The following is a 12,330-nucleotide window of genomic DNA, read 5'->3' on the forward strand; positions in this document are numbered from 1 at the left end:
AACAAAAGCTACAGGCTAATGAGAAGAAGAGAAGGCTGAGAGGAGATACGATAGCCATGTATAAATATGTGAGAGGAAGCCACAGGGAGGAGGGAGCAAGCTTGTTTACTGCTTCCATGGAGAATAGGACAAGGAACAATGGCTTCAAACTACAAGAAAGGAGATTCCATCTGAACATGAGGAAGAACTTCCTAACTGTGAGAGCCGTTCAGCAGTGGAACTCTCTCCCCCGGAGTGTGGTGGAGGCTCCTTCTTTAGAAGCTTTTAAATAGAGGCTAGATGGCCATCTGTCAGGGGTGATTTGAATGCAATATTCCTGCTTCTTGGCAGGGGGTTGGACTGGATGGCCCATGAGGTATCTTCCAACTCTTTGATTCTATGATTCTATGATTTCTGTGAAATGCTGAGATAGACTAACAGGTGAATGGATAAATTCAATCAAACTATCACTCAGGTATCCAACCTTTAAAAAGGGTGCAGAGAGTGAAAGGATATTGTAGTTTATCTGTGTCCTTCAAAGGAGTTACTTAGAAGTACGACATATGATATGAGTAGAGTTTGGAAAAATTACTTTATGAATTACTGCCAGAATTCCCTATATTACCTGGGGATTCTGACAGCTGTGACTGAAAACAGTATCGTTTCTAAGATTTAGGTATGAAACATCCAGTAAATGCCCACCACTGAAATGAACATTTCTAATATTACTCTACTGTACCATATTTATGAGCCTCTTTCTCCCAAGCTGGGATTCAAAATGGCTTGAGGTTTCTTTGAGATGGATTGAAACAATTTGCATATACTTCCGTGCAAATGTAGGGACGATTTTTAAAACTATTCCTTCCTTTCCTCTGAAATAAGCAAAGTTCAAATAACTAGCGAAACACAGAGGTGATTTTGTTGTGTGTGTGTTTTCTTAAAAAAACATGGGAGACCTTTGAAGCTACCCACTTGAGGACCGTAAAAAGTGAAGCAGAGACATTAAAGCCAATCTCAGCGTGAGGCTGTTAAGATCTCTTTCCTATCACAGGGGCAGCCCTGGTGGGTTTTCTCTACTCTTTCCCCCACCTCCCAGCAGCTTTTTAATGAACACCTTTATCCCATTAAGAGCAATACACAAGTTTATTTGTTCAGACTTACGGCACAGCGGAAAGTTTCAAGTCAGGAATGCACACGTTGTCCTCTCCACAATCCACAAGAATGTAAGCCTGCATTGTCCAAAACATGCATCACTCGTGTTAGGGTTTCTCATGGAAAGGAATTTCAGACATTTCCTTTCCTTTCTCTTTTGTTTGTTTGATAGCCATCAAAAACATCTCCCCGAAAAGACCTGAACCTTCCAAACCCCAATGGCAACAGAGAGGGCCAGTGGTGGCTGCTTATAGACATGAATATGTATCCATGTCATGATCTGCTTATTAAAGGGCGTGTATATATTTCCATCATTGCTAGGCAAGGAATATGATTTACATGCTGTCGGACTTAGCTGGAACTAAGAGAAGGAGAATATTTAGAAAATGCAGTCTGGGAGAGTTTTCACAAATTTCAGATAGATCTGGTTCAATTAACTCACCATCATGAACACATTAAAGTATTGTTGCGTATATTGAGGGAATGCTGAACAAAGACAAAAGATGCCACACAGCATGATAGCAATGACACGCTAGGTTCATACCTGCTTGCCAACTATGTTTTCTTGGTAATAGTTCAGTATTGGGTTCACAGTTAAGCCATCTGAAAAAGTAGATTCGTCCAAGCTGTAATTCAGGGTAATGTTGATTGGAGACAATTTATCTCGAAATTCAGTTTCATCCTGGGATAGGTAAATTAAACAAAATACACACTAAATCTCAACAACAAATCAACTCACATCCTTATTCTATTATCATCTCCTCAGTAGGAAAGAACATTATTATCACCAAATGACCCTGAACTACATCCAATTTTATCTAATTTGGGAAACTAAACAGGATTGGTACTGGCAAGTCTACTTTGCATCCCGTATGGAGAGGAAAAGATATATAAAATACATACATACACATTTATAAATATACTTTGCAGATAAAATCTCTCAGATCCGTTCTGACTTGGAGGCCATAGTGGATACAATCCCAGTGGAGATAACTTTGCGTATTCTGGTTAGGTTCCAGCATTGTCTTACAAAGCAAATACTGACCCATTCTTACAATTGCAAAATATGATATGTGTGAGGTAACTCAGCCCCAAGGTTGTGCGTATGTGTGTGTGTGCATTTGACATATTGGAGAAATTGCTTCAATAGGCATGGCTGTTTGCTATTGAAGGAGATAAAGTACTATAACTGATGGCTGCCTTTTTTTATTGATACTATTCAGAGGCAATTGTAGGAGCCCCCGGTGGCACAATGGGTTAAATCCTTGTACCGGCAGGACTGAAAACCAACAGGTCACAGGTTTGAATCCAGGGAGAGCACGGATGAGTTCCCACTGTCAGCTCCGGTTCCCCATGCAGGGACATGTGAGAAGCCTCCTATAAGGATGGTAAAACATAACCCCCTCCCCCCCCCCAAAAAAAAAACCATCTGGGCATCCCCTGGGCAATGTCCTTGCAGGCGGCCAATTCTCTCACTCCAGAAGAGACTTGTAGTTTCTCAAGTCACTCCTGACACAGAAAAAAGAGAGGCATTTGTAGGAAAATTCTATGGACCGATTCCAAAATATAACCTTCTTACATTTTCTGATGAGGAGGAACCCTAACAAAACCCACTTATCTTTTTGTTTGTTTTACTGCCTGTCCTTTTTCATCACTCACATACCAACTATATTTTGAAATGACTATCCTGGAAATGATCACTTCCTTGACCCGGGAAAGAACAACACTTACTCTGAGATAAACCACAAAGTCCTTACAAGTGAGCCAGTTCTGTCGCTCTATCATAAGGAGGAAGGCATGCTGTGACTGATGGTAATCCAGGAAAAGGGTTCGCTTAACAGCTCCTTTGACTTTTAAGGAATCCAACTGCAGCTCAGCTTTCAGAGCTAAAGGATACAAGCAAGCCGAACATAATAAAGACACGTTATCCTTTAAATTCTCCTCCAGTTTTACAGAAAACCGCCTGTTTTTCAATGTTCCCATTTCCAAAAGCAGTTCAATGTTTGTTCAAGTGGCCAAAGATACTGCCATAAAAGTGAGCCACTGAGATTTATTTCTTAGTTCACTATAAACAAGAGTACAAGTAACATGGTAAATCTTTTGCTGCTCTTTCACCACAAATCTGAAACAATAATCCTGTATCAACATACAAGTAAAATTGATTTAAACTGATTTAAATGCTGGAATTGATTTAAATGTTTTTCCTTGCAAGCCAATATCGGTACCAACAGGGTCCCCCCAAGGACATGATTGGAACAGTATACAAAAAAGGACATGCCTTTACAATAGGCATGAGCAAGTCCAGATATTTTGGACTTCAATTCCGGTAGGCTCTTAGGCATTGTAGGAGTTGAAATCCAAAACACCTGAAGGGCTAAAGTTTGCCCATGTCTACTCTACAATTTTCCTCATTCAATTGAATGGTCCCCTCCTTGCTGCCATTTCATTGGGAGGCACATCTAAAAGACTTTTAGAGTGGAATGATTTCAAGGAAAAGCTTCAGATTAATTTTTTAATTTAATCATTTTAACTGTGCTTTGGAGCCCCCGATGGTGCAATGGGTTAAAGCCTTGTGCCAGCAGAACTGATAACTGACAGGTCAATGGCTCAAATCCGGGGAAAGCAGGTTGAGCTACTTCTGTCAGCTGCAGTTCCCCATGCACGGACATGAGAGAAGCCTCCCACAAGGATGGCGAAACATCAAACTTCTGGGTGTCCCCTGGGCAATGTCCTTTCAGATGGCCAACTCTCTCACACCAGAAGTGACTTGTAGTTTCTCACATTGCTCCTGACACACACACACCCAAAACTGAGCTTTATGATTTTTGTGTACCTGGTTAAATTATTTTAATATTGTGGGCAATTGAGTTCTATTTTTTATTTTGACACTTGTGTGTTTTCAGCTTGTTTTACATTGTAAGCTACTTTGGATTTCAATTTTAGAAGAAAGATGGGGTAAATATAAAGACGACGACAACAACAGCAACACTAATGGGACTTTGTGCACCCTCAGTGCACAAAGCATTGAATTTGTTTTCAAAATAACACTTTCACAGACTAATTTTTTGTCCAGAATGTGACAAGGAGCAAGAGAGTTAAAATAATTTCTCCAAACTTTTGTCAAAGAGGGGATTTAAGATATTCCTTAATTCTGCACCATTTCAATTAATGTCTTTCATCTTAAGCATCCAAAGACTGACTTGAAAACAACATTAAGTATTTCAACAGACTTCAATGAGTCTCTAGCACAGCCATGCAAATATACAAAGACTTACCTATTTTATCTGAAACACCTGGAGCTTCAAAAGCCACACATACGTTTACAGTAAAACTACAGAGGAAAGGAAAGACAATAATTCACTTGTTGAAAGTTTTTTTAAAGAAATCCTATCATCCATTTAAAAAATCTGACACAGAAAGTGAATGATTGTTAAACCAATAAGAAACCCATGGATCTGAGGTGGTCCTCATTCACTTCCACATATATCTGAGGAATCTGTAAAAAAATATGTTATTACTATACACTTGTGGATATGTTGACCTCATGTAAAAGTTGAGAGCAGGTTTGGGAGCCAAAATTATGGATTTTGGATTGACGAGTAGCTAACTACCCAGTGGGTTTTCACGTCTGAGTGGAGATTTGATTCTGATCTCTCAGTCCTAGTTCAACATTTGGGATCTCATCCTATCCATTTCCACAGTTTAAAGATGAAGTCCATTATACTATGCAAGACTACTTTCAGTGGTTCCTCATGGGACTCTGTCTTTAAACTATTTTTAAATTGTCTAGAAAAGGAGGTTTTGGAGTCAGGGAGCCAGTGTCTTCAATTTGCACAGACAGAACTAAAGGCACTTATTTTAACAAGAGATGAGAGCTGTTGGATTACCCAGTGTTAGATCATTGTAGTGACTTCAAACTGTGGATGTTCCTGTGGGTGGTCTTGAAATATGCATGGATGCTCCTTTTCTTGACATTAATCCTCTTGCATAAAACTTATAAGGTATTTTTTTAAAAAATAATTTATTCTTCAAGAATTGCACAATTTTGATATGTTGCCACTGCACTGTAGCTATATCTTCCTCTTTTTTATCTAGATTTTGAGACTATTGCAATCCCAAAGTTTCCCCCTTTTTAATTGAAAAAATAGATTGGTATTGCCCATGGGATAGCTCCGAATACGGAGAATCATTGTAGGAATGGACAAAAGTATATTGCATGTGACGGAAATGAATATATTATCAGTTTTCCTTACAAATTGACTGGAATAAAACGCTCTGGAAAAGAAGATGATTCCCCCTGCTTTCTCCTCCTCATGGATGAGGTCCTTAAAGAGGATAAGAAACACCAGACTGGGTAGGAAATAGACAGGAATGCTGGCAAGAACTAAAGTTCAAGCAGGAGAACCAGCTCCCACTACTGAAGGTTTTATGAAACCATATAAAGTTCTAAACTGTTATCTATTTCCCTTGCCACAGAAAATACTGGGTTCTCAACTGTTTGGGTTTTAGCTTATTTTCTCTATTTATATTCATCTAGTTTTATTCTCCCAAGATCTTCTTTGGTGTAGCTCAGGGTGAGATATAATGGTCTCTCAGGTCCCGGATGTAACCAATACAACTCATACCCGAGTGGCAACCTGAAGCTTTCTAGTCCCAGTATGATACTCTAACCCAGTGGTTCTCAACCTGTGGGTCCCCATATGTTTTGGTCTTCAACTGCCAGAAATCCTAACAGCTGGTAAACTGGCTGGGATTTCTGGGAGTTGTAGGCCAAAACACCTGGGGACCCACAGGTTGAGAACCACTGCTCTAACCACAGCATCAAGGTGGCCCTTCAAACACTGCTGAATTACAGCTCCTAGCATTCTTCATGATTGATTCTGTGGGCTAGATCTATTAGGAACTTCACTCCCATAACATTTGGAGGGTTACAAGTTTCCCATCACAGCAACACATCATGGTGTTTCACAGTAACAATCCAGTTTCCAAATTTACTACATGTGCTTATTGATCTTGCAGCTTATTAACTTCCTTCTCTGTTCAAAAGAGACCCATTTACTTTCTGCCAAGCTACCGTAAATGACATGATGCATATATGAGCCTATCTTCTGAGATTAATCACCTTGAGAAGGTAATTTAAGTTAAATATTTCATTTCATCTGACATGCCAAGTCAGTCTATAAACTAATATACCGCACCCAAAATTGTAAGCTGAAAAGCATTTGAGTTGCCATACACTTCCCTCACATTATGAAAATATCAATTTTTAATCAGGTGACACTCAAAAAAGGCTTTTGCACATAACCACAGAGGAGTGGTTAAACAAAGCCCATCCTGTTAGAAAAATACAATTTCCTGCTAATTAGGGCTGCTTGGCAAACCATCATTGGTGATTTTCTCCTGATGACAGGGTAATTTATGTGCTTCAAGCTGAATACTAAAAACACAAAACACAACCCAATTTATCTAAACTAAACAAGCCTAGGGCTGCATTAAATAGTTCTACAGACTAAAATGTGAAAAATCTTCCCATTGGTTCAAAAATTTAGGTTTAACCAAGGTTTCCACCATTCTAATTATTATGACTGCTTTACAGAAGCAGCAGAACACATTGAAAATAGTTATCTGGGTTTTATCTGATCCATTTTACTGGAGATTGGGAAAGTTACTTTTTTGGGCTACAAAGTTTGGGAATTGAAGTTTCAAACAAAATTTTACTCAACAGAGATCTGTTTACACTGTAAACCCAGCACCAGCAATACCAACGACTCTTATTAGAATTGAGCATCAGCTTCCTCTGACAGTCCCAATGAAAATGAGCCACATCTGGGACTGATCTACTGTGCATGACCTTACTCAACATCTTTCTTCAGGGCAAATTATTTGCCATGTACCACAGAGCAGGGCTTTCCTGGGGACTCCAAGGGTTATTATGAAGGTTTATTTCAGGCCTTCCAAGAATTCACTATTTCCAGCCGACATTTTTTCCCAGTGAGAAGTCAGGTAAACATGGCTTAAATTTATGAGGCCATATGAAAAAGGAAATAAATAAACAAAGGTAAAATATTAGCGTAATAGAGTGGTTCTCAACCTGTGGGTCCACAGATGTTTTGGTCTTTTAAATCCCAGAAATCCTAACAGCTGGTAAACTGGCTGGGGTTTCTGGGAGTTGTAGGCCAAAACACCTGGAGACCCACAGACTGAGAACCATAATAGGTCATGTGATTTAGCCTAGATTCATTTGAACTGATCAAAACCCAAAACGTCATGTTGCAGAAATATAAAATAGGTTGAAGTTATTGCCTTATGCAGGTCTATACATAGAGATTTCACTGCCTGAGCCAGAATACAAAATGGTATCCTCTTATTTATTTCTACCTCACCCTTTAGCCAAAAACATTTATACCAACCCTTCAGTCAAAAAGGCTTCCAAAGTAGACTACTAATTGCCGATTGGACAGTTCCCTATCCACGAGATTACAGTCTAAAGATTTTCTATTCCATGTAATTTGAGGGAAGGAGCACAAGCTTGTATTTCAGAGGTAGTTATGCATCTTGCCTCCATAGGAATCAAGCAGAGACAGAGAATTCTGAAATACAGAGTCCTTGTTTGATATAATCAGGTCCTTTGTGCTTTACGTATTGGGAATCCCATCCATCTATATGGAGCTTCCACAGAATAAAGACTCTGCATTCTGTAGACCTGGATTCTCAAGGGATTTCTGGGCAGTATTCCCAAATGTGAGTTATGGAATCCCATCAAGAGATTACTGTTGGGAAATGCAATGATAACTCCAAGACTAGGCACAAGTCTTTTCTACTAGGAGAAATGCCCTTCTGCTGAAAGAACCTTCTTTTGCTGGCTGCTTAAAAGATGTGCTAGAAGCACTGCTCTCCTGACTTTAAAGTTTATTCAAGGTTGGAAACACACCAAGGGGAAAATCAATCCTTAATAAAAAAAATGTACCAACAGTAGATAGCTAGGATTACACATCCGTTTCTTCTATTGATGGACGTGCCCTTCTATCATAAATATGTGGTCAGAGAAATCTGGTGGTAAAACTATTTGGCCAGTGAGGATCTAGAAGAGTTTTCCCCAAAAGGTAGCATATGAAATTATAGACAAACTGTCATGCCAGATCCAAAGCTCTCTCGTATGAGGAACATAGACACAATGCCAGCACAACGTTAGTTCAAGATGAAGATAGTTCTATTTAATTTTCAACATTGTTGGAAACTGGGTTACAAGAACAGTCTGATGCCTTTAGGGTCCTCAAGCAGGGAAGTTACTTCATTATTACATTATTTTGAGCTCACCCTTTTCCTTTCTTAGAGTTGCAAGTAACAGGCCATGTTTTTGGAAGCTGGCTTAAAAGTCAACACAACTAAGGGCTGAATTGGGTGGGTTTATGACCATGAAGACAAGTTTATAACTGTCGAAAAATATACGAATTGAACAACCAGACCCATTTATAACTGTCAATCTGAGAAACAATTAATCTATTCAGGCATTTTAGAACAATTGGCGGATGGAAAGAGAAGCAGATAAGGAACAATGAGGAAGTGGGGGACCCCTCATCCTGTATCCGCTTGCCTTTATCCATAATAATAATCTTACATGCATAGTCTGAATGCTGCCAGTGTCAAAGGCTTCATGACCACCATAAAATGTAACTGCACAACAGAACACTATAGACACAGATTATAAACTAACAAATCACTTCTCTCAATATAAGAACTTCCTCAGTGAACTGCAATTTTTCCAATGAATTTTCACACATAAAAATCTATGAGAAAATCGCACAAAATAGTTACTCCTACCCCTGGCTAGAACACCATACAGAAAACATAACTACCAAAATAATTCCAGTTTGTATTCAAGTTGTTGGTGCAGACATTCAAAGCCCTAAATGGCTTTGGAAGACAGTGGTAGAAGCACTCTGCCTTTAGACAACTGGCTGAAGTTTGAGATCTACTGGAGGAGCTGTCCCATTGTTCTCATCCATCAGGGCAATACATTGTGAGAGGATGAAGGAAGGACAGATTACATATCTCTAACCGTGTTTCTTCAAGTGGTCTACTGTGAATCCACACATATGGAGTTACTGCATCTGCGCAGGCGCCAACAAAAAGCTTTCTAAGCTGTATGATCTTTCAAATTTTGGTGGTAACCCTACCCACTGCTCCCAGGGCATAAAGAAGTTCCTTTTCCCCCAAAATGCAGCTCTCTTTGGAACTTTATAAGAGATGTCTACGACTCAATACAAGCACTGCACCCAGTGTGCATCAAAGAAACCGAACTCCCAATGGCCACGCGAAATGCCGGCTCTGCCTTGGAGAGGGACATATGGTTTGGCTCCTGCCACCATTGCCAGGCCTTCACGGCCCAAGCCAGGACGAAAAGTGCAGCCAGGCTAAAGGCACTGTTATACCAAAAGCCCTTAGCCCCCTCCGCATCCATGGCCCCATTGATCTCAGTGACATTGGTGGTCCCTTCAAGGACCTTGGCCGCCTCAACAACTTCAAAATCTTTAACTCAAGGTCTCGAGACCAGTGAGTCTCAGCGGCCAACCTCCCCAACTGGTGCCACCCAGGCCTCCCTCAACCTTGAGCTCCATGGCATTAGCACAATCATCCTGTGCAATCACAGTGACACCATGCATGAGGAGTCCAGACAGGCCCAGGTAGAGGGATCAATACAAGCTTCCTTCCTGCCGATTCCCCCAACACTGGGGGAACACAGCTCAAAACACAGCTCACTGTGCAAGCTCAAGTGGCAGCCAAGAAGAGAAGGATACAACAAACCTCATCCTCTTCTTCATCAAATAGAGACCAAACCTCCTCATCGGCGGCTTTGTCCCAACAATCCTCACCTTCTCTACAGCCAGCCCAACCAGAAGGCACAGTAACTCCATATGTGTGCATTCACAGAGACCATGAAGAAAATTTGGTTTTCTTTGTCATGGCGCCCAATTAAATACTCTTTCCTTAAAGGTCTGAATGCTACCAACGCTTTTGTCACTTTGGTGCCAAGCAAAAAGATGGCTACTTGCTAAAGCTCAGGGCATGACTGACTTGGTTCAGATTTGCACATGATTGGTTTAAAATTATTTAAGGTTTTAAAACTATTCAAAATGATTTAATTATAAGGATGGAGTATAAATATTTAAATACAGTAGGGCAGTGTATTATGCAAGTTTGTGTTACGGGATATCAGTTTTTGACTACTTTTGCTACTTTTGGATGTTTTCATGGTCATGGAAAGCTTAAGAAAGTTCCTTTTGGGGCCACAGCTTCTAGACTTTGACAACCAGCATTGTTCAACAAAGGAACGTTTCCAAACCCTGGGATTTTGTTGTCCAGTTTAAATTAACATGGCTTGATCCTAGATTTTTCAGTTGATTTCTATGGGACTGAAGCTTGACTTTGGACCTTAGATCCGTTTTATGCTTCACATTATAACACATTTATGGTTGTAAATGAAATCTGTAGAATTTTTCTGACCGCATGAAAAGAAAACTTACAGATTTTAATAGCAACATCACACTTGGTTAAAACAATATTTTACTTCTTCCAGATAGTGCCCTGTAGCCCAAATCTCCCCAAATCTTTACTGCTTAAGATGATCTCCTTTCATTCATTTTATTTAGAAATGTCAATCAACAGGCATTTTGCACAAGTTGCGCAGCTGGCTAAAAGATACAGAAATCTATCCCATGGGGCAGAGGAAATATTTGTCTGTTGGAGTTTCCCTAATAATTGTTTGCATATGGACAACACGAGGTTATAACAACTACACACAGAGAGAAAAAAATTACAGAATGGAAAACTAACAGCTGCTCTTCAATCATTTTGAGAGACTGGATTAAATTTTCTACAGCAGGAGTAAAATCTTCAGGGAAACATATTTTATAACATAATGGTCAGAACCACAACCATCTATCAGCTGTGTCACCTACATAACATATATGGTTATATATTTGTCTGTGAGAAAATTATTTTCTCACAGAATGGAGTTTCCAGGTAGACAGAAGAAAACTAGGAAGTAATTTTGGAGTGGCTTTGGACACTGTCTGCAAGAGAGTAAAGTGGGTCAAATGGGATATAAGACATCAAATGACAGGCAAGAAATGTCATATTGAATTCTCCCCATTACATAAATTCATTCCAATTTTAAAAAAGAAATTCATCAGGTGAATAGTTGCAGTCTAACTTGTGTCCTTGTACACTTAAACTTGCATGAAGTTTAAAGGGTAAATACAACTGATACTAAGTAAGAGTTGACTTTTGTAACCGTTTAAATTGGGTTATTATAGTTGAAACTGGCAACAGGATTTCCCTCAAGATTGGTTTTTCTTTTATTTCATACTGTGGAGTATTAAAAACGTTATTCCACCACAATGGTTTGGAACAGGTCATTCCTAATGATTCTTCAATCACCTAATTTGCACCTCATTCTGCAAAATGTGTACACCGGACATCAGGATAGCAGTATGACAGACCCATTTCTCGATTCTTGCCAGGACTCTAGAAATGGAATGATGATCTATTCCATGTTTTGTACAACAAGGGTGGGCAGATCTCAAGGCCAGTTTAGCTAATACTAGAATCCTTTAGATCTGTTGACTGGAATCTGGTACAAAAAACAATTGTGCAGAATTAATTTGAGCCAAGTATCTGAAGTGAACAGAGTCCAGTCCTTTCAAACAAAGTGTATCCTTAGATATCCCTTTAGATACATCCTACAATCTACCTTAATTTTAGCATGCCACTCTTGAAGGGAGCATACAAATAATTTTACGTAAACTCAAGCGCATACTCTGTGCAATACAAAGTTGTAAGTTCATGTTATCTCTGGGTATGTCTTTTTTTGCTTCTTGCAGACTACCATTCTCTTCCACCCTCTGGAACATCACAATTGCCCCATCAGGAGTCACTGTTGTGTTAGGATAACAACATTTCAATGGCATTTCCATTGCTGCTAGAGGGGAACAGAGAAGCATTTGGCCATATTCTCATAACCAGATGTAGACCAATGACATCATCCACTCAGACCTTTGGAGTAGATCTCAGTGGGAGATGTCTTCCATCTGTGTCAGGCTACAGAAACATAGCAAAAAGCTTCTCCAGTCTCTTGAACTCTCCCCCATTAATGTAATAACCATGGAGAAAAGCACAATGGTGAGTCCTGGGGACTAA

The 12,330-nt window shown here is 39.7% G+C and overlaps 1 protein-coding gene across 1 annotated transcript in view; it reads right to left on the reverse strand.

The window, feature by feature from the left end:
* Positions 1–12,330, reverse strand: part of ITGA8 (integrin subunit alpha 8) — a 148,119-nt gene that overhangs the window by 59,449 nt on the left and 76,340 nt on the right. Inside the window, exons 16-19 of the mRNA XM_060782332.2 lie at positions 4,407–4,462; positions 2,863–3,017; positions 1,676–1,813; positions 1,141–1,208 (exon numbers count right to left, since the gene is read on the reverse strand). Of these exons, the coding sequence (XP_060638315.2) occupies positions 1,141–1,208; positions 1,676–1,813; positions 2,863–3,017; positions 4,407–4,462 (417 nt within the window). The remainder of the gene's footprint in view (positions 1–1,140; positions 1,209–1,675; positions 1,814–2,862; positions 3,018–4,406; positions 4,463–12,330) is intronic.

This window comes from Anolis sagrei, chromosome 6 (genome assembly GCF_037176765.1).
Source record: "Anolis sagrei isolate rAnoSag1 chromosome 6, rAnoSag1.mat, whole genome shotgun sequence".
Taxonomy (NCBI): domain Eukaryota; kingdom Metazoa; phylum Chordata; class Lepidosauria; order Squamata; family Dactyloidae; genus Anolis; species Anolis sagrei.